A 23,711-nucleotide genomic window follows, 5' to 3' on the forward strand; every position below is an offset into this window, starting at 1 on the left:
ATTTTCTTTATATTCGTTTTTTCCTGTAAAATTGTAAAATATATAAAAAAAACCTATATAAATGAGGTATCACCGTAATCGTAATGATCTATAGAATAAAAATATTATAGTATGTTTAGTGTATGGTGTACGACCCCCAAAATATACAAAAAAAAGAAACCCAAAATTGACAATTTTGTTTTCTTCCATACATTAAAGAGTTAATAAAACCTCATCAAAAAGCTACAGACCCACTAAAATGAAGTATTTGTAAAGTGCATCTCATGTCGCAAAAAATAAGCCCTTATGTGTTATGGTGCAGCTCCCCCCTTGATGCCCTGGCGTGTGCCCATACAGCAGGTTACCACCACATATGGGGGATTGTTATACACGGGAGAGATTGGGTATCACATTTTGTGGAGCATTTTGGTATTTTATCCACTGAGAATTTGTACATTTTATGAAAAACACATTCATTTAGCCCAAAAAAACTTAATTTCAAAATTGCATCCGATTTAGTTTTAACCCCTGTAAACCAATTAAAGGGTTAACAAACTTCATAAAAGTTGTTTTACGTACGTTGAGGGGTGTAGTTTCTATAATGGAGTAATTTATGGGGTTTTACTTTTATTTAGGCCTCTCAAAGTGACTTCAAACCTGAGCAGGTCCCTCAATAGCAGGATTTAGCTTTTTTAATGAAAATATGAAAAATCGCACCTAACGTTCAAAGCCCCATAACATCCTGCAAAAATAAGAGTATGCATAAAAAACCACTGAGGCATAAAGTAGACATTCGGTGAATGTTAGTTATTACGTTTTTGGGGGTTTGTGGAAAAAGTAGAACATTTTGAATTTCGAAAATTGCAAATTTTTCCAAATTTTCACCAAATATCTGATTTTCTCATAAATAAATGCACAACATACCACCAAAATTTTTTAACTAACATGAAGTACAATGTGTCACAAGAAAACAATTTCAAAATCACATGGATATGTTAAAGCGTTCCGAAGTTATGACCGCTTATAGTGACACAGGGCAGATTTGAAAAAAATGGGCCGTGTCAGGAAGGTGAAAAGTGGCTTCAGCGTTAAGGGGTGAAATCTGCTATTTCAGTCAATAATATCAATGTGTGACTGGTGTTCAGCTTCACTCTGAAGTCATTATAATCTCTTTATGGGATTAGTTCTCCATAAATAATGTATTTTAATTTCAATATGATGAGATCGCAATGCATTCTTCAAAATGTATGCAAATTTCATCAATTGTTTAATATTTTGAGACAAATTATAACACGTATTTCATAAATTGTCAGACAGCGTAAAAAAGGACTGTGAAATAGCCTTATAGTGATATTTTAATTATGGTTAATGAGGGATGACAAATATGTTTATTATCAAACCATTGAAATAATGTAATTAAATTACTCACGTTTCGTCCTGTATATTTTGTAGCATAATCTTTGCCTTCTCTAGCTTTCAAATATTCTGTCCCCTTTCATGAACATATTGCTGATTTACATAATTATGGTATTTTATTAGAATGCTTGTTTTAAGTATTTTCACTATGGTTTCCTTGCTTTCCTTTTTCATGCAAATAGAGTCTAATTAAAACATGACCTTTTCCAAACAACAGTATGCTAATAGTCATATCTTCCTCTAAAACAGGGGTCTCAAACTCAATTTACCTGGGGGCCGCTTGAGGTAGATTCTGGGTAAGGCTGGGCCGCATCAAGTTTTCCACACAAAATGCACTTACAAAATAGCATTATTCAGATTCAAATGTCATGGCGTCTCCCAGCGCAAGGAAAGCCCCGAGCTGGGAGACATGTTTTTTCTCTATGAACGCGTCCTGTGCACCGAGGGGTCCCAAGCTCCTACCGCACTGAGCCCAGTCAGGGACACTCCATCGCCCCCCCCTCCCCCCCGGTACTTGCCTCCCCGTGTCCCTCCCATCGAAGAAGATGAAGTCGCCGCTCTGACCTGCACCAAGGGCGTTCAGAGCGGCGACTTCATCTTCTTCAAGTACCGGAGGGAAGGGGATTAACCGGTTACGGGCCCTTTCCTGTTTTTTCATGTCCATTTTTCACTCCCCACCTTCAAAAATCTATAACTTTTTTATTTTTACACGTAAAGAGCTGTGTGACGGCTTGTTTTCTGCGTAACAAATTGCACTTCACAGTGATGGTATTTAATATTCCATGCCATGTACTTGGAAGCGGGAAAAAAATTCCAAATGCAATGAAAATGGTGAAAAAACGCATTTGCGCCATTTTCTTGTGGGCTTGGATATTACGTCTTATACCAAGCGCCCCAAATGACATGTCTACTTTATTCTTTGGGTCGGTGCGATTAAGGGGATACCAAATTTGTATAGGTTTTATAATGTTTTTTACAAAAATTAAACCCTCCTGTACAAAACTTATTTTTTTGATTTTGCCAAATTCTGGCGCTAATAATTTTTTCATACTTTAGTGTACGGAGCTGTGGGTGGTGTATTTTTTTGCGAAATTTGATAATATTTTCAATGATATCATTTTTAGGACTGTACGACCTTTTGTACTGATCACGTTTTATAGATTTTTTATATTTTTCAAAATGGCGCTATTTTCCGTTACGGGGTTAAAAGCAGTGAAAAACCGTTATCATATTTTGATCGGGCATTTTCGGACGCGTCGATACCTAATGTGTTTATGATTTTTACTGTTTATTTATATTTATGTCAGTTCTAGGGAATGGGAGGTGATTTGAAATTTTAGGTTTTTTTATTATAATTTTTTTTTTTTTTTAACTTTTTTGTATTTTTATTTATACTATTTTTCAGACTCCCTAGGGTACTTTAACCCTAGGTTGTCTGATCGATCCTATCATATACTGCCATACTGCAGTATGGCAGTATATGGGGATTTTCCTCCTCATTCATTACAATGTGCTATCAGTCTTCGGAAGACCCGAGGCTATGGAGACGGATCGCCGCCCCCCGATGACGTCACGGGGAGCGGCGATCCCAGGTAAGATGGCGGCGCCCATGCGCCGCTATCTTTTTGAGGCTGCTGGCAGCTTTGCCGGCAGCCACCGATCGCGGGTGTTACCGGTAAGCCTTTGCTGCAATATGCAGCAAAGACTTACCGGCTATGGAGAGGGCTCAGCCCGTGAGCCCTCTCCATGCAGCGTGACCCGACCGCCGCCGTGAATACACGGCGGGCGGTGCTTTTCCAGGTGGGGGCCGCAAAATATTGTCCCGCGGGCCGCAGTTGGCCCGCGGGCCGCGAGTTTGAGACCCCTGCTCTAAAAGGTCCTCCTGAAAATGTATCTTTCTGCAGAGACGAGCAAACTATAAATTCTACAATTTATTTGATGAATAGTTATATTATGAGGTTGGATTATTGAAATATGAAAGTAATGTAATTCTGTGGTTTTAAAATATCAATATTTCACAGTAAATTAGGTTACTAAAGATCCGTTAGCCCAAGGTCAACCTATAATTCAACCATTTTGATCCAGAAGAAGGATGCAAAACCAATAAGGATGATGTCAGTTGGTCCATAGTAGAGTATAAATGCCTTCCCAACTCCAAATATTAAGTCAGAATTAATAAAGGGATCAACATCCCATCAATGAATGTAATTGCTATGAACATGTAAGAAAAGCATTATACCTATACAACCGATCAGCTTTCTCAACATTGTGGGGGATTCATAATTTGTCCTGCACGAAAATGAGATTTGCGCCAAAAATATACTCTAAAATGCATAACCTCGTGAAAAGGGCATGGTTTTGAAGAAAGCGGGTGTGGTCCCATGAAAATAAGTCCATGCGCTAAAATGGTGGATGCGCCAAAACGTGTCGTACATTTTGGACCTGGTAAAAGCAGGTCTAAAAGTAGAACTCAACAGCCTTATTCTGCAACAGATTCATTATCACAATGATAAATCTGGTGCAGTACAAGACTAGTGGTGATCAGCTCTGCACTGGCGGAGCCTGAGACACATTGATGAATTTCCCCCATACTGTCAATACTCTTACAGTTAAGAATCCTGTCTGAAATCATTTCTCTTCATAGAAGCATAAAGAAGGCCCCCTTGTCATTGCAAGCTCATGTACAAAAAGTTCATTGGAAAAAATCTAAGTTTGCTGTCCACCAATTTTGTTTTATTGCTGCTATGTCACCAGAGCCTAACTATTTAGTGCCTCATTGACTCAGCATTTAGAGCAAATTTTTGGACTAAATAGTGTAACCACTTCCCAACACATGTCAGGGACCCTCTGCATTTTGGGTGAATCAAAATCAAGAATGGATAAACCAGGGACACTTCCTCAAAGATCCAGGCACTATGGCTGTGGTACTTGTCATATATTTGTTATGCATGGCCTCCTTCCTTCTAAAATCAACATTAAAAATTATTCTAATGAGCCTGAAGGGTTCATGGGGTGTTACTAGAGCCCCTGAGTGCTGTAGCTTCACAGGCTGTTACAATGTCTCCCCTCCCCCTACTCATTCAGCACACACGTCCCTCTGCTTAATGTAATCTCACTGCAGCACAGGAGGTTTCAGCAGGCAGTGTGAGGGGGCAAGTGTTCCTTGCACACTGTAACAGTTTGTGAATCTGCAGCATTAGGAGGGGCCTCTGGAAACCCCAATAGTAGCCCTTTTGGCTTATTTTCATAAGTTTAAAAGTTGATTTAGACGGAAAACAAATATAAAAAGATTATCTCAGTCAGAGTGCCTGGATCTATGAGTAAATGCGTCTGGTTTATCCATAAAGAAGCAAAATCATCAATATGTTAAGTATCACTGCATCACTATATTTCTGAAATTTCTGAAAACTATTATTCCCGTTGACGAAACCCATCAAAGAAAATAGTTTCCAAATGTCTGTATCAACATTTCTAGGAAATGTACCATCAAAATCAAGCATTATAAACCAGGCATCCAGACTATGGTAATGTTACATTTGAAAGAATGTACCCAATGCTGTAGCTTCACAGTCTGTTACAATGAGCAAAGGTGGTCTCCTTTTACCCTGCACTCCCTGCTGCTGCTAGATTTCAAAGGCAGACAGTGGAGGGAGAGGGCAGGGGGAGGGTGACACATGTTCTGCTCATTGTAACAGCCTGTGAATCTCAAGCACTGAGGAGCTCTGATAATGCCCTAAGAGACCTCAATGCATGTTAGTATAATTTTACGAGTTGATTTACAAAGGAAGGAAGCCACGGATAACAAATATAAGAAGATTACCACAGTCAAAATTCCTGGATCTATGAGTAGTGTGCCTGGTTTATCATGCTTGATTTTGACTTCTTTCAACACATGAAAAGAAGTGATGAAATGGTGTACAATGAAAAATGAAAAAGATATTTACATCAGAATATGGCAAAACTGAAAATTACAATAGGGGAGATTTATCAAGCTGCCTAAGAGTAAGAATGTTCTTAGTTGCCCATGACAACCAATTACAGCTCCTCTTTAAAATATTCAGGAGCACTCGTAAAATGAAAGCTGAGCTGTAATTGATTGCCATGGGCAACTAAGCACATTCTTACTCTTAGGCAGCTTGACAAATCTCCCCCAATATCCTTTTCACAGCTCTACATGGTCTGTCAAAACTAAGCAACTTTTCTTTGAGCATCCTATGCCCTTGTTTTTAAGGAAAAAAAAGATTTAAAATTAGGTAAATGTGCCTAAGGGGCTCAAGGCTCCATTAACAGCTATGGAGCCCCAACCCCCTGCGGCTAATTTGCAAATTGTTAAAGCTTTTTAAAAAAGACAAAAAAACAAACAGGTTAACAAACAAGCTAAAAAATAAGCAGATCATATCAAAGTGGACATGCACCAATATGTCAGTGTGCTTGGTTTACAATCCTTAATCCTGGTGGTAGATGTCGTTTGGGAGTAGCTATATGCTGGAGGCAGGGGGATGAATAGTTTAAACTGTGGGGCAGGGGGCTAGCTATATAAAGGGGGCAGGGGGCTGGATAGCTTTATACTGGGAGGAGGCTGTGAAAATGCATTTCTCACCCTAGGCTTATACTCGTATCAAAAGGTTTTCCCAATTTTTTGTGATGAAATTTGGTACCTCAACTTATATTCGGGCTGGCTTATACGCAAAGTCTCAATTGAACCCGTCTGGATTTAAATAAATGGTTTAGACAAATCAAGAGACTATTAAATGAATGTATTTTAAAGAGAAAAGTTAGAATAACCCAAAATATTCCACAGATGAAAATTGAAAAGGGAGGTTTAGCAGTGCCAAATATGAAAATCTATTATCTGTCAAGTCCAATAAAGGGGTTTTCCCATTAAGCAAGTTAGGCCCGATCCACAGGATACAGCCTAACTTTCTGATCGTTGGGGGTCTCAGTGATGAGACCCAACCCCACTTATCAGCAAGTTAGGCCCTATCCTGTAGATAAGGCATAACTTGCTTGGGGGGAAAACCCCTTTAAATATTTAAATATATTGATAATGTACGTTTTGCATTAATAAGGTATGTGAATTTTAATTTTGAAGAATTGAATCATACCGTAATTATGCAGTGATAGATAATGGAAAAACAAACTGTGGAAATGTCAAAATGTCCCCCATGAGGTTTTCATGACCTCATGGGGGACATATAAAGTAAAAAAAAACACGCTAAATATTAATAAATACCTAGAAATAAACACTAATGTCTCCCAATTAAATATCAAAATCACTTTTTACACTATAAAAAACATTGCCAGAGTCACACTGTTTGCCTGAGGCTGTTCATATATACTGTACATTAAAGGAAAACAAATCTTTGACTACAGCTTTTGAAACTTAACCTCCCAAAAAAAACTAAAAATGATAAAAGCATGATGAAAACACAGCCTATTAATCTTTATTATATTCTCAACAGTGGTTTTAAAGTCATGCCATTCTGTTACATTGAAAGTCCTGAATAGAGGCCAATTGCGTAACAGAATCAAAAGGAACTCTCGCCTCTTTGGAACTTTTCAAAAACCCTGACCCTTACTTTCATATTGTACTATGTTACAGCTTATTGCAGTTCTCTGTATTTTTTGCAGCTTCAAACTGTTTGTGTTATTTAATGAAAAACTTTAACAGAATGTAAGTAAAAAAAAAAGATAAAAGCACAGGATAAGGCTGCATTCACACGGACATGTATTTCTCCAGTCCTGTATCTACAGGCTGTATTTCTGTATAAATACGTGACGTTTTTCATCCGTATGCAGCACGTATTTAACCCGTATTTTATACATGCCCATAGACTTTGAGGGCATACAGAACTGAAATACGGGAGAAAATAGGACATGCTCTATATTTTTATACGGCCAGTATACAGTACGTACACTCCAGTGTCAAAAACGGCAATATAAATGGTTGAACGTATTGTCCATTGAAATTAATGTGGCCGTATGTAACCTGTAAAAAAACGGTACGTATACGGCCGTTTTTATACGTCCGTGTGAATGTAGCCTAACTGGAATATATGCAGCTGTGGGATTAGATTGATTAAAAATTAATGCTGTGCACTAAACAGTGTCGAATAATTTTCACAATTGTCATTCACAATTTATGACTACTCTGTCTGTACTACACACATCTATGTTTATGTGATACATTGGGAAGAGAAAACTGATTAAATGTGCAAAATGCTTACAGGATATTGGTAATTTGATCCATATGGCCTGGCATTGCCCAAAATTAAATATTCATCGACTATCAAGACTATATCATGTTGTAGGTCTAGTCTAGTGGGGAGATTTTTCAGCCAATTTTCTGTACAAGAACTGAAATAATTGCAATGCCTAGCGAACCGCCAGGTATTGAGATTATTTTCCCCTTTACAACATCTCAGTGTCAAGTCAGGCATAAAGGGGGGGGGGGGTGCAGTGGAGTGGGGTGTTATGGGGCGTTCATACCCCCAAGCCTGCTCACTCGCTATTTCCTGCAACTGTTAAAGGGGTTTTGTGGGAATATGAACTTTTGCTACAAAAACATAATTCTATAAATAAATTAAATAAAACTCAATGTCATTAATCACAAAATGGAGCTTAAATAGATTGCTTTTATGATTCACAAAATTTTATGAGCTTTTTAAAGTAGGTGGAGTTATCTCAAAGATGGCCGCCAACCACAACTACAACTCCCATGATTCTTCAGTTTTCAGTATCGGCTTCTCCCTCTCAGCCTCTGCTCCCAGTGATGATCTAACAGACTGTCCTGCTCTGTTACCATAGTAATGATGTGTAACTGCTATCCCTGCACATTACCTCACGGAGAAGAGTCTCATGACACTGGCCATACGGGATGCACTCTAACCAACAGACTACAGCCAAACATAGTGATGATCACATGACCTGTGCAGGCAGGTGCAGGACATGTGATGTGAACATGTTAACAACGGCCATCTACAGTACTGTCCTGTCTCTGCTCCACAGGGACAAAATCACATGACTGATTAAAGGGCCAGTAGCATTTCATTCTTCATTATAGTTTATGTCCACAACATCTTACTGCTAAGGGAAGCAAATTTTTAAACAACAACTAATTACATATTATCTTATAATTTAATGATCCATTTGAATGTGAAATATGCTTATTCCTGGAATACCCCTTAAAGGCCTGAATGATTGCTGGTATCAGTGCAATTCTATGCATATCAGGGCCTGAACGGGATCAGTTTGCCAGTAATTGCAATTATTTTAAGACTTGTACAAGTGCATATGCAGGCTGTGCAACTTTGATAAGACTCAGCATATGTTGATGACGTGGAAATGCGTCAGGTTTTAGGAATTAGGTGTCTAATGCTTTAACCCCTAGGCGCACCTGGACGTTATAGTACGTCCCCGGGGCTAGATGCTTAGCGCACGGGGACGTTCTATAACGTCCTGCTTCTGGCACCGGCTCACGAACGGAGCCGGTACCAGAAGCAGCGGCTGTCAGCTGTCTAGTACAGCTGACAGCCTGCGCTAACACCCGCGATCGGAGACGGCTCCGATCGCGGGTGTTAACCCCTTACACGCCGCGGTCAAACATGACCGCGGCGTGTAACGGTGTTAGCGCTGTGGATCGGATCCCCCGTGCCGCTTACCGGGGGATCCGATCCTCTTCCGGGCAGCTCCGAGGACTGGCATGTGCCCCGGAGCTGCCCGGTCTCCATGGCAGCCAGACCCCTTCCGGGTCTGGCTGTAAACTGTCTGAGCATGCGCAAGCTTGCTCAGACAGTTTACACTGCTCTACAATAAAATAGTATTGTAGAGCAGTGTATTGAACTTAAACCAGTGATCAGAGCATCACTGGTTTAAGTTCAAGTATGTAGAAGTAAAAATATGCAAAAACAGTTAACACTACACATTATAATAAATAAAAAATTAATACCGTATTTTTCGGACTATAAGACGCACTGGACCATAAGACGCACCTAGGTTTTAGAGGTGGAAAAATATGAAAAAAATTTGTTTTTCCCCAAATAGTGTGCTAAAATATTTAATAAAGTAACAGTAAAGTAGCGGCGCCTTACGGGGCGGTGCAGCCATGTTTCTCTTTGGAAAGGGGTAGGGGCGAGCAGCCCTCCCCCCCTCCTGGGCATCAACGTGTGCCCCCCGTGCTACGTACGGCGGGCACACGTTCATGTGAATGTAGCCTAAGGGGACTGTGTATGGGATACTTTTATTAGGGGTCATTGTGTGACATTTGGTGAAGTGTACTGTGTCTGGGGAGAATTAATGGGGAGACTTTATTAGGGGACATTTTATGGGACACTGTTACCTGGTGCTGAAGGATGACTCCCGTGCTGACAGTACAAGTTTACTGTCAGATTCAGCACTACACAGAACACTTGGTGGTAGGGGGGGGGGGGTTGTGGTTCCTTTGACCCAACACTGATGGGCTAGCACCAAGCTCAGCCAACCAGTGTTGGGGGCAGAATTAGTGATGGGAATTATGGCTCTTTAGATAGATTTATGCTGGCACGTAGTCAGGGGGTCTCAATAGTTGCCAGGGCTGTATATGTGACAATGGTCACAAGAGCTTACAATCTATGAGGAGGAGGGGCACTGGCGGTTACAATGCTTGTACAATGGTCACAAGAACTTGCAATCTATGAGGAGGGGAGGACAGGAGGTGACAATGCTTGTACAATGGCCCAAGAGCTTACACTCTATGAGGAGGAGGAGACACAGGAGACGACAGTGCTTGTACAATGGTCACAAGAGCTTACAATCTATGAGGAGGGGAGGACAGGAGGTGACAATGCTTGTACAATGGCCCAAGAGCTTACACTCTATGAGGAGGGGACACAGGAGGTGACAGCGCTTGTACAATGGTAACAAGAGCTTACAATCTATGAGGAGGAGGGGACACAGGGGGTGACAATGCTTGTACAATGAACACAAGAGATTACAATCTATGAGGAGGGGACACAGGGGGTGACATAGACTGTAAGCTCCTGTGCCCTTGTACAAGCACTGTTTGGGAATTGTTCAGTTTCACACACCTGTGAGAAGAGCACAGCAGGCACAGGGGCAGAGACTCCAGTACTGGTCACAGGTCTTGTCCCCTCTTTAGTGGTATTTGATGGCCCTACAGCAGAGCAGCTGGGACTCTGGGACAGTGACCTGTCCGGCATCAGTCACAGTGAGAGCTCCGTGCTGAGGGGGCGTGGCTTCTGCTTCCCTTCATCTGATAACCTGGAAGTGGTGTCACAGTCTGTGTGCCCTGCATGAGCTCCGCTGCTCATAGAAACTAAGAGGCAGCAGCTGTGTGTGGAGCCGAGCTCAGCACTGCCCCTGCGCTTACTGCCATGTGCTGTCCTCCATTCTCTCCTGCAGTGGAGGGCTGAGACGCCGGCACTCAGTACATTTGGACTATAAGACGCACCACAGTTTTTTCCCCATCTTCTGGGGAAAAGATGTGCGTCTTATAGTCCAAAAAATACGGTACATAAAAATATAAGCCCCTAAAATGTCACTTTCCCATAAAAAAACTTAATAAAGTATAAAAAACATAAAAACACAAAAAAACCCCGCATATTTGGTATTGCCGCGTCCGTAACAATCTGCATAATAAAACAGAATTGTTACTGGACCCGCACGGTAAACGCCGGAGGAAAAAAACGCAAAAAACATTCCGAAAAAAGATAATTTTTAATTAATACCCTATAAAAAATGCTCTAAAAAGTGATTTAAAAAATGTTATGCACTCCAAAATAAGCCCACTAAAAAGAACAACTGTTCTCGCAAAAAATAAGCCCCTAACCAGATTTATCTGCCAAAAAATAAAAAAGTTATGCATATAAAAAGATGGTGATGCTAAAATGAATAAGATTTTCTCCAAATTAGTTTTTATTCAGTACAATTGAATAAAATACACAAAACCCCCACATATTTGGTATCCCTGCGTCCGTAACAATCTGCATAATAAAACAGAATCGTTATTAGATCCGCAAAGTGAACCCCGTAAAAAACAACCTAAAAAAACTCTCTCTGCTAAAGATGATTTTTTATTAATGCCCTTTAAAAATGCTCTAAAAAAGTGATTTTAAAAAGTTACGCAATCTAAAATAGGACCACTAAAAAGAGCTATCATTCTTGCAAAAAATAAGCCCTTAAACAGATTTTTGAGGTGAAAAATAAAAAAGTTATGCATATGAAAGACGGTGATGCTAAAATTAACAACAATTTTGCCAAATTACTTTTTATTCAGTAAAAATGGGAAAAAATAAAAAAATATATATAAATGAAGTATTTTCATAAACGTGGCGACCCAAAGAATAAAAATAATATACTATTTTCATGGTATGGTTAACGGCCAAAAAAAAAAACACATAAAAATTTTCCTAAAAATTGATGATTTTCATTTCCTCCACCAACAAAGAGTTAATTAAATCTCACCAAGTAGCTATAGATGCCCCAAAATTATGTATTAGAAAAGTGCATCTCATGTGGCAAAAGAAATAAGCCCCTATAGGTCCTCAATAAAAAAAAGAAAAAAATTATAGCCTGTACAATGTGACATAGCAAATCTGATTTGAATGGCGCCTCCTTCCCTTCTATGCCCGGCCGTGCGCCCATACAGCAGGTTACCACCACATGTAGGGTATCGGTGTACTCGGGAGAAATTGCGTATCAAACTTTGTGGAGCCTTTTTTCATTTTATCCATTACAAATGTAAAATTTTCCACCCAAAATGAGTGTATTGTGAAAAAATATTACAATTTGCAGACTCCACCTCCATTTTGTTTTAACCCCTATAAAATACGTAAAGGGTTAACAAACTTCTTAAAAGTGGTTTTTCATACGTTGAGGGGTGTAGTTTCCACAATGGGGTAATTTACGAGTCTCGCTATTATTTAGGCCTCTCAGTGTCAATTAGAAACTGAGCAGGTCCATCTAAATACAGGTTTTGGCGATTTTACAAAAAATGTGAAAAATGGCACCCAAATTCTGAGCCTCATAACATTCTAGTAAAATATGTGGAATCTTAAAAAACCATGCCAACATAAAGCAGACATTTGGGAAATGTAAGTTATGAATTTATTTGGGTGCTATGACTTTCTGAATCAAAAGTAGAGAATTTAGAACGTTGAAAATAAAGAATTTTTCAAAATTTTTGCCAAATTTTGTTTTTTTTCATAACTAAACGCAAAAGATTTCATCCAAATTTTTAAACTAATTTGAAGTACAATGTGTCACGAGAAAACAATCTCAAAATCCCCTGGATATCTCACAGCGTTCCCACGCTATAACCACTTATAGTGACACAGGCCAGATTGGAAAAATGGGGCTGCGTCCTTTAGGCCAAAAGATGCTGTGTCCCGTAGGGGTTAAGGCACTTCATCAGGAAAACTTACAATGTTTTTGTTGTAATAGGGATATGAGCAGGTGTATATGTGGAGAGGGATATGTACAGGTGGAACATATGAGTACAACATATCACAGCTTCCTATGCCTGACTTTGTGATGTTTTTGGGCTATTTTCGGTTGCTATTTAGCCCAACTTTTTTTTAAAATATATAAATAGAATATTTGATTTTAAAGGGGTATTCGAGGAATCAGCATAATTCATATACAAATAGGTCCTTGAAATATAAGCAAATATGTAATTAGTTGCAGAGCATACACAGGACAGAAGATGGCCACTGGTCACATGTCCACATCACATGTCCTGCTCCTGCCTGGGCAGGTCATGTGATCACCACTATTCGGCTGTAGTCGGTTGGTTGCAGGGCATCCACTATGGTCAGTGTTTTGGTGATGGGAGTTACACATCTTTACTATGGTAACAGAGGAAGAAAACCTGTTAGTTCTCAGTAACTCCTCCTACTTCTTATGCTCTGCTCCCAGGGATGATCTAAAGGTACTTGTAGTTTCCAGTGGTGGCCATCTTGGTGATAACTTTGGAGAGGCCATAAAATTTTGTGAATCATAAAATCAAACTATTAAGGCTCCATTTTGTGACTAATGACATTACGTTTTATTACATTCATTTATTTATAGCATTATGGGTTTTTGTGTCAGACGTTTATATTCCCCTTTAAGTGTTCTTCTAATTAGGCAGTACACACATTGTTTAAAGGTTTACTACTTATCTGTGATATGCCTTTGAAGAAGACTTGAATGCTAACTTTTCATTTTTTCCCTTTATTTTTAGGTGTATACACATTTTTGTCTAGTACCTTAGAATCTCTGGAAGATACAGACCAAATTCATTTGATTTTGGACAAAATTATAGACACATTGGTGCATTTCATGGCTAAAACTGGACTTTCCCTTCAGCAGCAGCAAAGGCGATTGGCTCAATTACTTCTTATACTTTCCCATATCAGACATATGAGGTAAGCAAAAATAATATCATAGTAAATAAGGTTGAATAGAAACACAGGTCCATCAAGTCCAACCTATTACCCTTGGGCAGTGATGGCTAACCTATGGCACTGGTGCCAGAGGTGGCACTCAGAGCCCTTTCTGTGGGCACTCAGGCCATCACCAGAGATGACTCCAGGTATCTTCCTGCAGTCCCAGACAGCCCAGGACTTGCTGTGCACAGAGCTATTTTAAAGTGACAGTGCTACCTGGGACTATTTTCTGCTTTATTGTGCTGCTATCAATGAAAACTGTGACAGAGAATGGAGTATAAATCACAAATTACATTTCTGTGCTGGCACTTTGCGATAAATAAGCGGGTCTTTGTTGTAGTTTGGGCACTCGGTCTATAAAAGGTTTGCCATCACTGCCCTAGGGTGTTGATCCAGAGGAAGGCAAAAAACATATAGGGGCACATTTACTTAAACGTCCTGTTGATGCTGCCTAGCCGGAATGTCTGACGAGGATTCGGAGCTGCCTTGATTAACTAAAACCTGCGTCCAATTTCCTGCATGTTTCGCTTCCCCGCTGAGGTCTGCCGAAGTTCACCTTCTTCTTCCCGGTGCATGTGAGTGCTGATCTTGCGACACAATTTGGTTTTTAAATTCTGCGGTTTGTCTAAATCAGTCGGGTTGTCTGATGTCCTTGTCCCCCGATTTGTGTTGCATGCAAGCCGGCACCGATACGCCACAATCCGATCGCGTGCACCAAAAACCCGGGGCAATTCAGCACAAAATGGAAAAATTTGCGGCCACGAGACCCTTAGTAAATGTGCCCCATAAGGTTGACAGCAATTAGCCCTTAGTAAGGTAGAAAAAAAATCTTTCCTATATGGCAGTCTGAAAAATTTGCTGGGTCAACTTGAGGATTTAGTTCTCATACCATGTAATATTTATCTGTCATTTGCAAAATATTTGGGTTTTTGAAACCTACTCCACTTTTAACTTCAGACAACTTACTCCATATTTATCATGTGAATCCACATGTGCTAGACAGATTTATGATGTGCAACTTTACAAAAAGTAGCAAATTAAGAGACAATTCTGCTCCAGATCCTCTTGGCATAAGCAAGACTTCACATGTATCAATAATCTGGGATTGTGCCCGTTTTTCCTGATGCTTTTCTGTTGGTCAGATGTATCTTAGTGTTTGATACATTTGGCATTTGAGGAGTTGAGCTTCTTTAGTGAATTTTGTGACTTTTTGTTAAAAAAAATTGCTGTTTTGATTTTTAAGTTAGGGGCGCTTTATTAAATTAAGATCTAATTCCCATTTATCCTTTCTTCCAATGAGTTTCTCCTTCAAGACTTGGCTGCTCTTAAGTGTGGGGTTAGGGAAACCTTTGTAAATGTGAACAGGTTTCCGAATTGGTGGTTTTGTTGACAAAGATAGCTAATTTAGAATCATCTAACAAGTTGTTGCATGTAACCTTTGTAAAATCTGAACTTCTTGAGGCTAGGAAACAGCTGAACAGCTGAAGGAGACGCTTCAATTCTGGACCCATGCACTACTGGGGAGGGGTAGGCATTTTTTCTATGAATAAATGTAGCAGATTACTAGATAGTTCCCAAACGGAGCAGAGGGCTAGGGATTACATACAAAATATCCAACAAAACTCTGGAGAGAGGTCTCATAATCCACAAGTCATAGCAGTGGAATTTAATGAGTTTTTGAGGGACCTATATAAATTATCCTCAGAGAGGTAAATACTGTATTCTCCCCTACCTTTCCCATCCATAATAGGACAAGGCAAGGCTACACCCTATCGCCACTGATATTCGCCCTCTGGATCCCTTGCTCCACACTATTAGGGTGAATGAGGGCATCAAATATATAATGATAAGGACTCAGACAGTCAAGCTTGCAGCATATGCAGACTATCTTCGTTTTTTTCTTTCCCCAACGCTTTCAAGAATGCTTTCTAATTTTTTGCCATTGACACTGCTATGACAGAAAACTCACTCGTTTTGAACAAACTCACTCAGGGACTAGTCTTCAGTATCACTCCCTCTCAGCTTTCTATGCTCTCTTGATCTCCTCATCTTATGATTATGAGCCCCACTTCCTTAGTAAGTGGGAATGGGATTAAGGGATAACTCTTTCCTTGTAAAGAGTAAACCCATAACTCCTTGATGGCAAGCTGTTTCCAAAAACTGGGCTATAAGATACTGATTTGGTAGTACTTCTAGGTTGCATAAAATGTTTACCACAGCCTCTCCCCTATGCTGGCATTTTGGTGATGCGGATGATATGTAACAGCCACACACGCCAGACCACGATGGGCTAGCAGGGGCAAGTTCTTTTAGGATTCTGAGGGTATGTAGTTTAGGGGATATTAGGCCCAGATAGATAAGCACATGTTCCACAGTCTCTTTGAACAGTTTATTCTCAGCAGTCTGAACACTTCAGTCAGCAATCACAGTAATAATAATCTAAGACAAGTTCTAGGGGTTGGGGCAGTGACTTCAGTACCTGATGTATGAGGCTGAGGGGTCTCTGTGCTCCAGTGTCCTCCCTCTGCACATGTCTCTGGATCCTCTGTAGCTTCTGCATTTACATATATTCATTCTCTCTGTCCTGTACAGAAATATCTTGTGCTTCCAGCTCTTTCTAATCTGCAACTAACGTGCAATTAATGTGCAATCTCTTCCCAGCTTTACTGAAGCATCTCTGCTGCTACAGGTTGCTGCACTACAACACCTGAGTGAAGCTGGCCCCCCCACCTCGTCCAAATCAAACAAAATTGGTGTCAAACGTTTGTGCTACGTTTGTGCTGGTTTGTGCAGCAGAAATTTTCGTTTGTGCCGCTATCATTTTTAAGATATTCATGAAAGTTTCCAGAGGTCATCAGAGGTCAACCAGCCCCCCCACATTGCCCAAACCAAACCAAACTGGTGCCGAACAATTCTGCTACGTTTGTGCTGGTTTGTGCTGCTCAAATTTTTGTTTGTGCTGCTTTGTTTTGAATAAATGAACAAAAAATGAAAGTTCAAAAGTTCAACTAGCCCCCCCACATTAACCGAATCAAACAAAACTGGTGTCAAACGTTAGTGCTACGTTTGTGCTGGTTTGTGCAGCAAAAAATTTCATTTGTGCCGCCATCATTTTTAAGGTATGTTCAGGTGTTTACATAGGTTAAAGGAGTTTAGGATGAACTGGTAAAAAACAAACCTAGTGACACTTCCCTGGTTTGATCACCAGGGGGAGCTGGCAAACACATTGTACTTTGGAAGAAATGAACTCTGATGACCTCTGGAAAAAAGTATGAATATATTAAAAATGATAGTGTCACAAACGAAAATTTTTGCTGCACAAACCAGCACAAACGTAGCACTAACGTTTGACACCAGTTTTGTTTGATTTGGTTAATGTGGGGGGGCTGCTTGAACTTTTGAACTTTCATTTTCTGTTCACATATTCAAAACAAAAGCAGCACAAACAAAAATTTGAGCAGCACAAACCAGCACAAACGTAGCAGAATTGTTAGGCACCAGCTTTGTTTGGTTTGGGCAATGTGGGGGGGGGGCTGGTTGACCTCTGATGACCTCTGGAAACTTTCATTAAAATCTTAAAAATGATAGCGGCACAAACGAAAATTTTTGCTGCACAAACCAGCACAAACGTAGCACAAACGTTTGACACCAATTTTGTTTGATTTGAACAAGGTGGGGGGGCCAGCTTCACTCAGGTCACTACAACCCAGACACAGGACCTTCTCTGCACTACAACAACTCAGACACTAGGCCTGGTCTGCACTGGTCTCTGCAAATGTAACAATATTATGTGATGTCACTACAGCAGCTTTGTTTAGTTAACTCTATAGTTGCTGTGTAGTAGTGTGATACACATGTGTATGTGCAGAGAGGCAGGGATCTAGAGATGATGATACCCCTGTTTTCACTGGGCTACAGATACTCACACTTATGTGTTCTGGGAGTGTTATAAGTGTGGGAAAATTGATTTTTGGAGCGAATCCGCTGTATTGCCTTTGTGATGGAGGTCAAGACACCTTACACTTCACACGTCACACAGACACAGATTGGACATACATAAACACACAGATTACACGGGCAAAGATTACACACACACATATACACACAGGCTACACTGGCACAGATTACACATACTTGTACAGACAGGTTACACAGAAATAGATTACACACACATATACACACACAGATTATACAGACACAGATTATACTCACAGATTACACATAGGTTACTTACACTAATCTTCATGTTGGCAGGCAGAATGACATCTCACCCTCTGACAACAGCAGGAAATGTGGAATAGGGGAGATATATTCAGTGTATGAAGCCTTTACAGGACACAGAGATGGGAGCAGCAGCAGTAATCCCTGCCCCCTCCTCTGCACAGCTAAAACGGTGTGTATAATCCTGCTCTGAGTAAATGCAGGTTCCCTGTAAAACGTGGTATAGGCGGCCAGGGGCCCAACAGGGCCATAGGGCCCAGGTGATCCCCCAATACCGCCCTAATGAGGATCCGCCATTGGTTCATTATTTGTCCACTGGGTCGGAAATGTGGAGGAAAACCATAACATGTAAGATCTGACTCATGATCTCATTCATGGGACACATGAGAAATGTTCTAGGGCTATTCCAAAGGATTTCTGTATACTGTTATTTCTTTTATTTTGTTTTTATGTTCTGACTCTCTCTCCCTCTGCTCTTACCTTCCATGGCTTTCCTTCCCATGATGTTTTAAGGTATATTGTATGATATTTATGCTATATCATTTGTATATAAATTACATGCTTATTTTGTTTACTTTATAATCCAGTAGTTGCCTTGCAGTAACCAAAAGAGCCCATTAAGTCAAATATAACTTATATTAATTGTTTTTAACCCATCTATTTATAGGTCAGAATATATACAATTAGTGATTAAAAAGTAAGCAGGCAAAGTAGGGGTTTTTCAGATGTTCTTAATGCTCTTAAAGGGAATAGTATATAAAGTGAAGTATAAGAAATTTTTAGAAAGAGAGAGAAGGGGGAAATTAGAGTGTAATTTACAATGGAGTTAGTGTATTGGGATTAACTAAACAGTAGGACAATGAAATGCAGAGACTATGCTGATGTTTCAGATTATTTTTCTACTAGAGGTGAGGATACTTAGTAGGAGTGTGCATAAAGAGTAAGAACAAAAGAATCGTTTATAATGATGCCCAAAATATTCCACATGTGGTCTGACCACAGATTTGTATAATGGCAATACTATGGTATCAAAGCTTAGCCTACAATCCTTAACCCCTTAAGGACGCAGCCATTTTGTAGCTTAAGGCTCAGCCCGATTTTTTGGATTCTGACCTGCGTCGCTTTATATGGTTATAACTTTTGAACACTGTTACTTATCAAAGCGATTCTGAGATTGTTTTTTCCCCACATGTTGTACTTCATTTTAGTGGTAAATTCTGGCAGATAAGTTTTGCGTTTATTTACAAAAAAAAGAAAATATGATAAATTTTATGAAAAATTTGCCATTTTCGAAATTCTAAATCATTGCGTTTTCAGGCAGATAGATTTACCACCTAAATAAGTTGCTGAATAACATTTCCCATTTGTCTACTTTACATTTTCATAATTTCTGAAATGTTTGGATAATTTATTTTGATGTCACGCGGCTTACAAATAGAATATCGCTTTTCCGGATTTTCAGAATTGACTATTTTGGGGATAAATACAGTTTTGAATGAAATTTTACATATTTAGCATCAAAACCCCCTATATAATCTACCCATTTTCAAATCTGCACCCCTCAAGCTATCATAAACAGCTTTTACGAAGATTGTTAACCCCTTGAGATCTTCATAGTAATTGAATCAAAATGGAGGTGAAATTTAGAATGGTCATATTGTTCCCTTATACGTTCATTTAGCACTAAAATTTACACATTTCCAAAATATAAAAAGAGAAAACCCACCATACAATTTGTTCTGCAATTTCTCCTGAGTGCAGCGACCCCCCACATGTGGCCGTGACTTGTTTTATGGGCGCACAGCTAGACGCAGAAGGGAAGGAGCGCCCTGCAGCTGCCAGGATTTTAGTTTCCTCATTGGCCCCTTTTGAAGGCTATAAAATTTTCGCTTTTTCGTTATTGGGGCCATGTGACGGCATTTTTTTTGCTGGATGAGATGCTTTTTCCATTGTTACCATTTTGGGGTTGGTATCACCTATTGTTGAAAATTTAGGAACTTTTTTTGAGGGCAGGAGTAGAAAAGCATCAATTCTCTACTGGTTTTTTTACTTTTTTTTTTTGGTGTTCACCGTATAGACTAATAATCATGTTATCTTTATTCTATGGGTCGATACGATTACGGGGATACCAGACATGAATATATTTTCTTACGTTTTACTAAATTTGTCAAACAAAACCCTAATGTGGGGAAAAATCTATCATTTATGTATTGCCATCTTCCAAGTGGCATAACATTGTTACTTTTTTGGCTACGGAGCTGGTTGATGGCTTGTTTTTTGCGGGACATGTTGTACTTTGCACCAGTATCATGTCTGAGTACATATGGTTTTTTGATCGCATTTTATAGCATTTTTTGTGGGATTGAAAAGGTAAAAATCATAATTTTTGGAGGGTTTATAACAGTTTTTTTTACGGCGTTTATCGTGGGGGTTCAATAATGATTTACTTTTATTCTACGGGTTGTTATGGACGCGGTGATACTATATATGTGGGGTTTGTGTTATGATTTAGACTTTTTTTTGAGTTATATGTCTCTTTATATGTTTTGGGAGTTTGGGGCATTTTTAGTGATTTATGACTTTATTTTTTTATTGAATAACTTTTTTTTTTTTACTTTTTCACTTTTATACCATGGGACATGAAGAAGCAATCTTCTGATTGCTTCTTCATGATAATATTCTGCAATACTCATGTATTGCAGAGTATTATCAGTGTCAGCCTATACACTTGCATAGGCTGGCACTGTGCCATTAAGATGACGTCACAGACGCCATCTTACTGGCAATTCTTGCAAGTAACTCTGGGGTCCAGATCGGACCCCAGAGTTGCTATGGCAACGATCGGCGCCCCCCGAAAACGGTTCGCGGGGGGGGGGCAATCGTGGGGGAAAGACCCCCCAGATGCTTGTTAGATGCCGCGGTCGCGCTGACCGCGGCATTTAACGGGTTAAGCACCCGCGATCGGAGACAACTCCAATCGCGGGTGTTACACTGGGGTGCCGGCTATTAGTTACAGCCGGCACCCCGTGTTTCCCGATGCCGGTTCGGCTCTGATCCAGAGCCGAGCCGGCATAAGCACCGTGGCGGATATATCCGCCACTGAGCGCTAAGTCACTGCGCTCCGTGGCGGATATATCCGCCACGGAGCGTGAAGGGGTTAAAAAGTGTTGCAATTCCTGGTCAAGAATTGCTACAATTTTCCCCCATACATCACCTCCACCTCAAGTGGGGAAATTATGTTACTGCCCCTTGCCTCCGCACCAGCTATTGCCTGTGCCAGTAACTGGTGCAAGTTATTTCACAATTCTACCTGATGTAGCACGGGGGGGGGGCTATATCAGAAGGCACAGGGTTTACATCAATCCCCTCTATGTACTTATCACGCATACCTATGTCTCTGTTGAAACTTCCCATAATTGTATTTGCATCAGAAGAAGCTGCCTGGCAGTGGTTGCAAAATACCCATAACTAAATTCACTCCTTTCATGAAGAAATATGTATATAAATTTAAATGTCTTCATTGAATCTGAGAAATATCAGACTATTTTACCATTTATCTTGGTTCCTGATTGTAGATCATTACTCCCGTGAATTTTTTTTCCTCAGGTGTGTTGTGTTTGATAAAGTAATACATGCACTACTTTTTCATGGATTTGACAGGTGGGTCCCTTTTCATTGACCCAACTAGTTGAGTAGTTATATAGCTAGTACAGTTTTAAAAATGGACCATTTATTATTTATATAAATTAATCTTGTCCCCTCTTAGCAGTCTTTTCTCAAGACTAAATAAATCAAATTCTTTCCATCTGGAAAATTCATTCAATCTTGATTGATTAATGGAGATACTCCCTAACACTTTTTATTTTACTGACCTCCTTTGTACACTCTCTGGGAAGACCATAACTCCTTAAATACATGACAAATCCTGTTTGCATACGTACATTGCATGCAGATTTTTAATACACTATAACAATGCAAAACCTGAAATCTACCACATCTTAAGTGCGAGACTGGATGCAGCATAGAAAGAAATGTGTGAGGAATATATACACTTGGTAAGAAGGCATTAGTGTACAACCTAGGTTTAAATGTTATTACTCTTTATTTTTTCCAGTTGTACATTAAAATTGCAGTAAAATCACATTTCCTCTCAATTTCAGAAACACTCATAAATATGCAACAAACATCAACCCCAATATCATCCCATACCCTCCTTTTGCTACTCTTCACCCAAATAAGCAAACCAGGGCAAAGGAAGCAGAAAAAAAAATTCCTTCCTCCTCCTCCCTCACTCTCTCCATCCCTTCACAGCTACCTTAAATTTCGATAACCTAACTTCCAGATTTTTTTGTGCATTTTTTAACAGAACCAGAATGTTAATCTATCTTTTTACCTTTCAACCCCATTTAATGCATTGCCCAAAATATCGACCAACAATTTTACGTTTTTGATTAAAAGACATATATGTTTGTATGAACCCATATCAAAAGCATCCTTATCTTTTTTTAAAATAGGACAGTGAAGGCCTCTGCAATTTGCTCGACATTTCACCAGCCTAAAATATGGCAGGGAAGTCAGTTCAGTTCCTGGGCTGATACCCTGGGGATGGAATTTGAGACCTCACCTCCTCCGAAGCAACATTTCCCTATGACACTCAGACATCTGAGGGATAGGGACGTTGTCTAGGATACTCTCCAACTTAGCATCCATATTACCAGCCTCAGAGTGATATAGAGATAAAGCTCCCTAAATCTTTCTAAAATCTCATACTGATCCCGTATAAGTACCCCTTCTGAAATTACTTATAATGTAATCTCCTTGCCCTGGTTAACAGCAGAGGCCAGGAACTTCCTTGGTTTACCTTTTTCGCAGTAATGCTTTTTGTCCTGAAAAAAAAAATAGGTAGAGTTTTTCCAGTAAAAGGTGATTATAAGAATTTAATTTTTCTTAGAAATTTAACCAGAACCTTGCCAAGGTTCTACCAAGGTATTCCAGAACACCATAGGGTTAGCTGAATTCTGGTTAAATTGCCAAGATTCATAATAAGAGCCGGAATCACCTTTTCCTCATTGAAATCTGCTACGCTCCCAGGGAATGGTAGCATGATCTCAGTTTATGGGCTCATTCTTCATTATCCCTTATTCCCTAGACATAAGTCGATCCTGGTGAGAATTGAATGGGTATGGCTAAAACATAAAAATATACTTTTATCCCGGGGCTCACCAAACATCTCTGAAACGCTGAATCTTTTCAACAGGGAAAACTTCATTTGGAGGTTAATAATCACCAAGATCTCTCTCATGAATAAGCACATGCAACCCATCTCTTACCTAACCAACCCTAAAGTCTCTGGAGTCAAATGTCTCTTAATTAGACACACAATACATGGCAAATGGCGCCTCACTATATCATCTACCATACATCTCTTTCTATGATCTTTCAGATCAGGTGAAAAACCAGGTTGACATATTTTTCAAAATGAATCTACAGAGAAAAGAGGAGAAAAAAACACACAGGTATAACCACCCCAGGTATAACATTACCAATTGAAAAGAACTAATCCTCCCCTTCCCTGAAAACCCCCTAACCCTGAGGTTAATGGCATTCGTTAATGAGGTACATATTTAATTTTATGGAGCTTAGCATATAATATTTATGGCTCTTAAACCA

The 23,711-nt window shown here is 39.7% G+C and overlaps 1 protein-coding gene across 1 annotated transcript in view; it reads left to right on the plus strand.

Annotated features, from left to right (window-relative positions):
* Window positions 1–23,711, plus strand: part of ESR1 (estrogen receptor 1) — a 467,840-nt gene that overhangs the window by 397,431 nt on the left and 46,698 nt on the right. The window contains exon 8 of the mRNA XM_072140946.1: window positions 13,616–13,799. Coding sequence (XP_071997047.1) covers window positions 13,616–13,799 — 184 coding nt within the window. The remainder of the gene's footprint in view (window positions 1–13,615; window positions 13,800–23,711) is intronic.

Source organism: Engystomops pustulosus, chromosome 3 (assembly GCF_040894005.1).
Source record: "Engystomops pustulosus chromosome 3, aEngPut4.maternal, whole genome shotgun sequence".
In the NCBI taxonomy this organism is placed as follows: domain Eukaryota; kingdom Metazoa; phylum Chordata; class Amphibia; order Anura; family Leptodactylidae; genus Engystomops; species Engystomops pustulosus.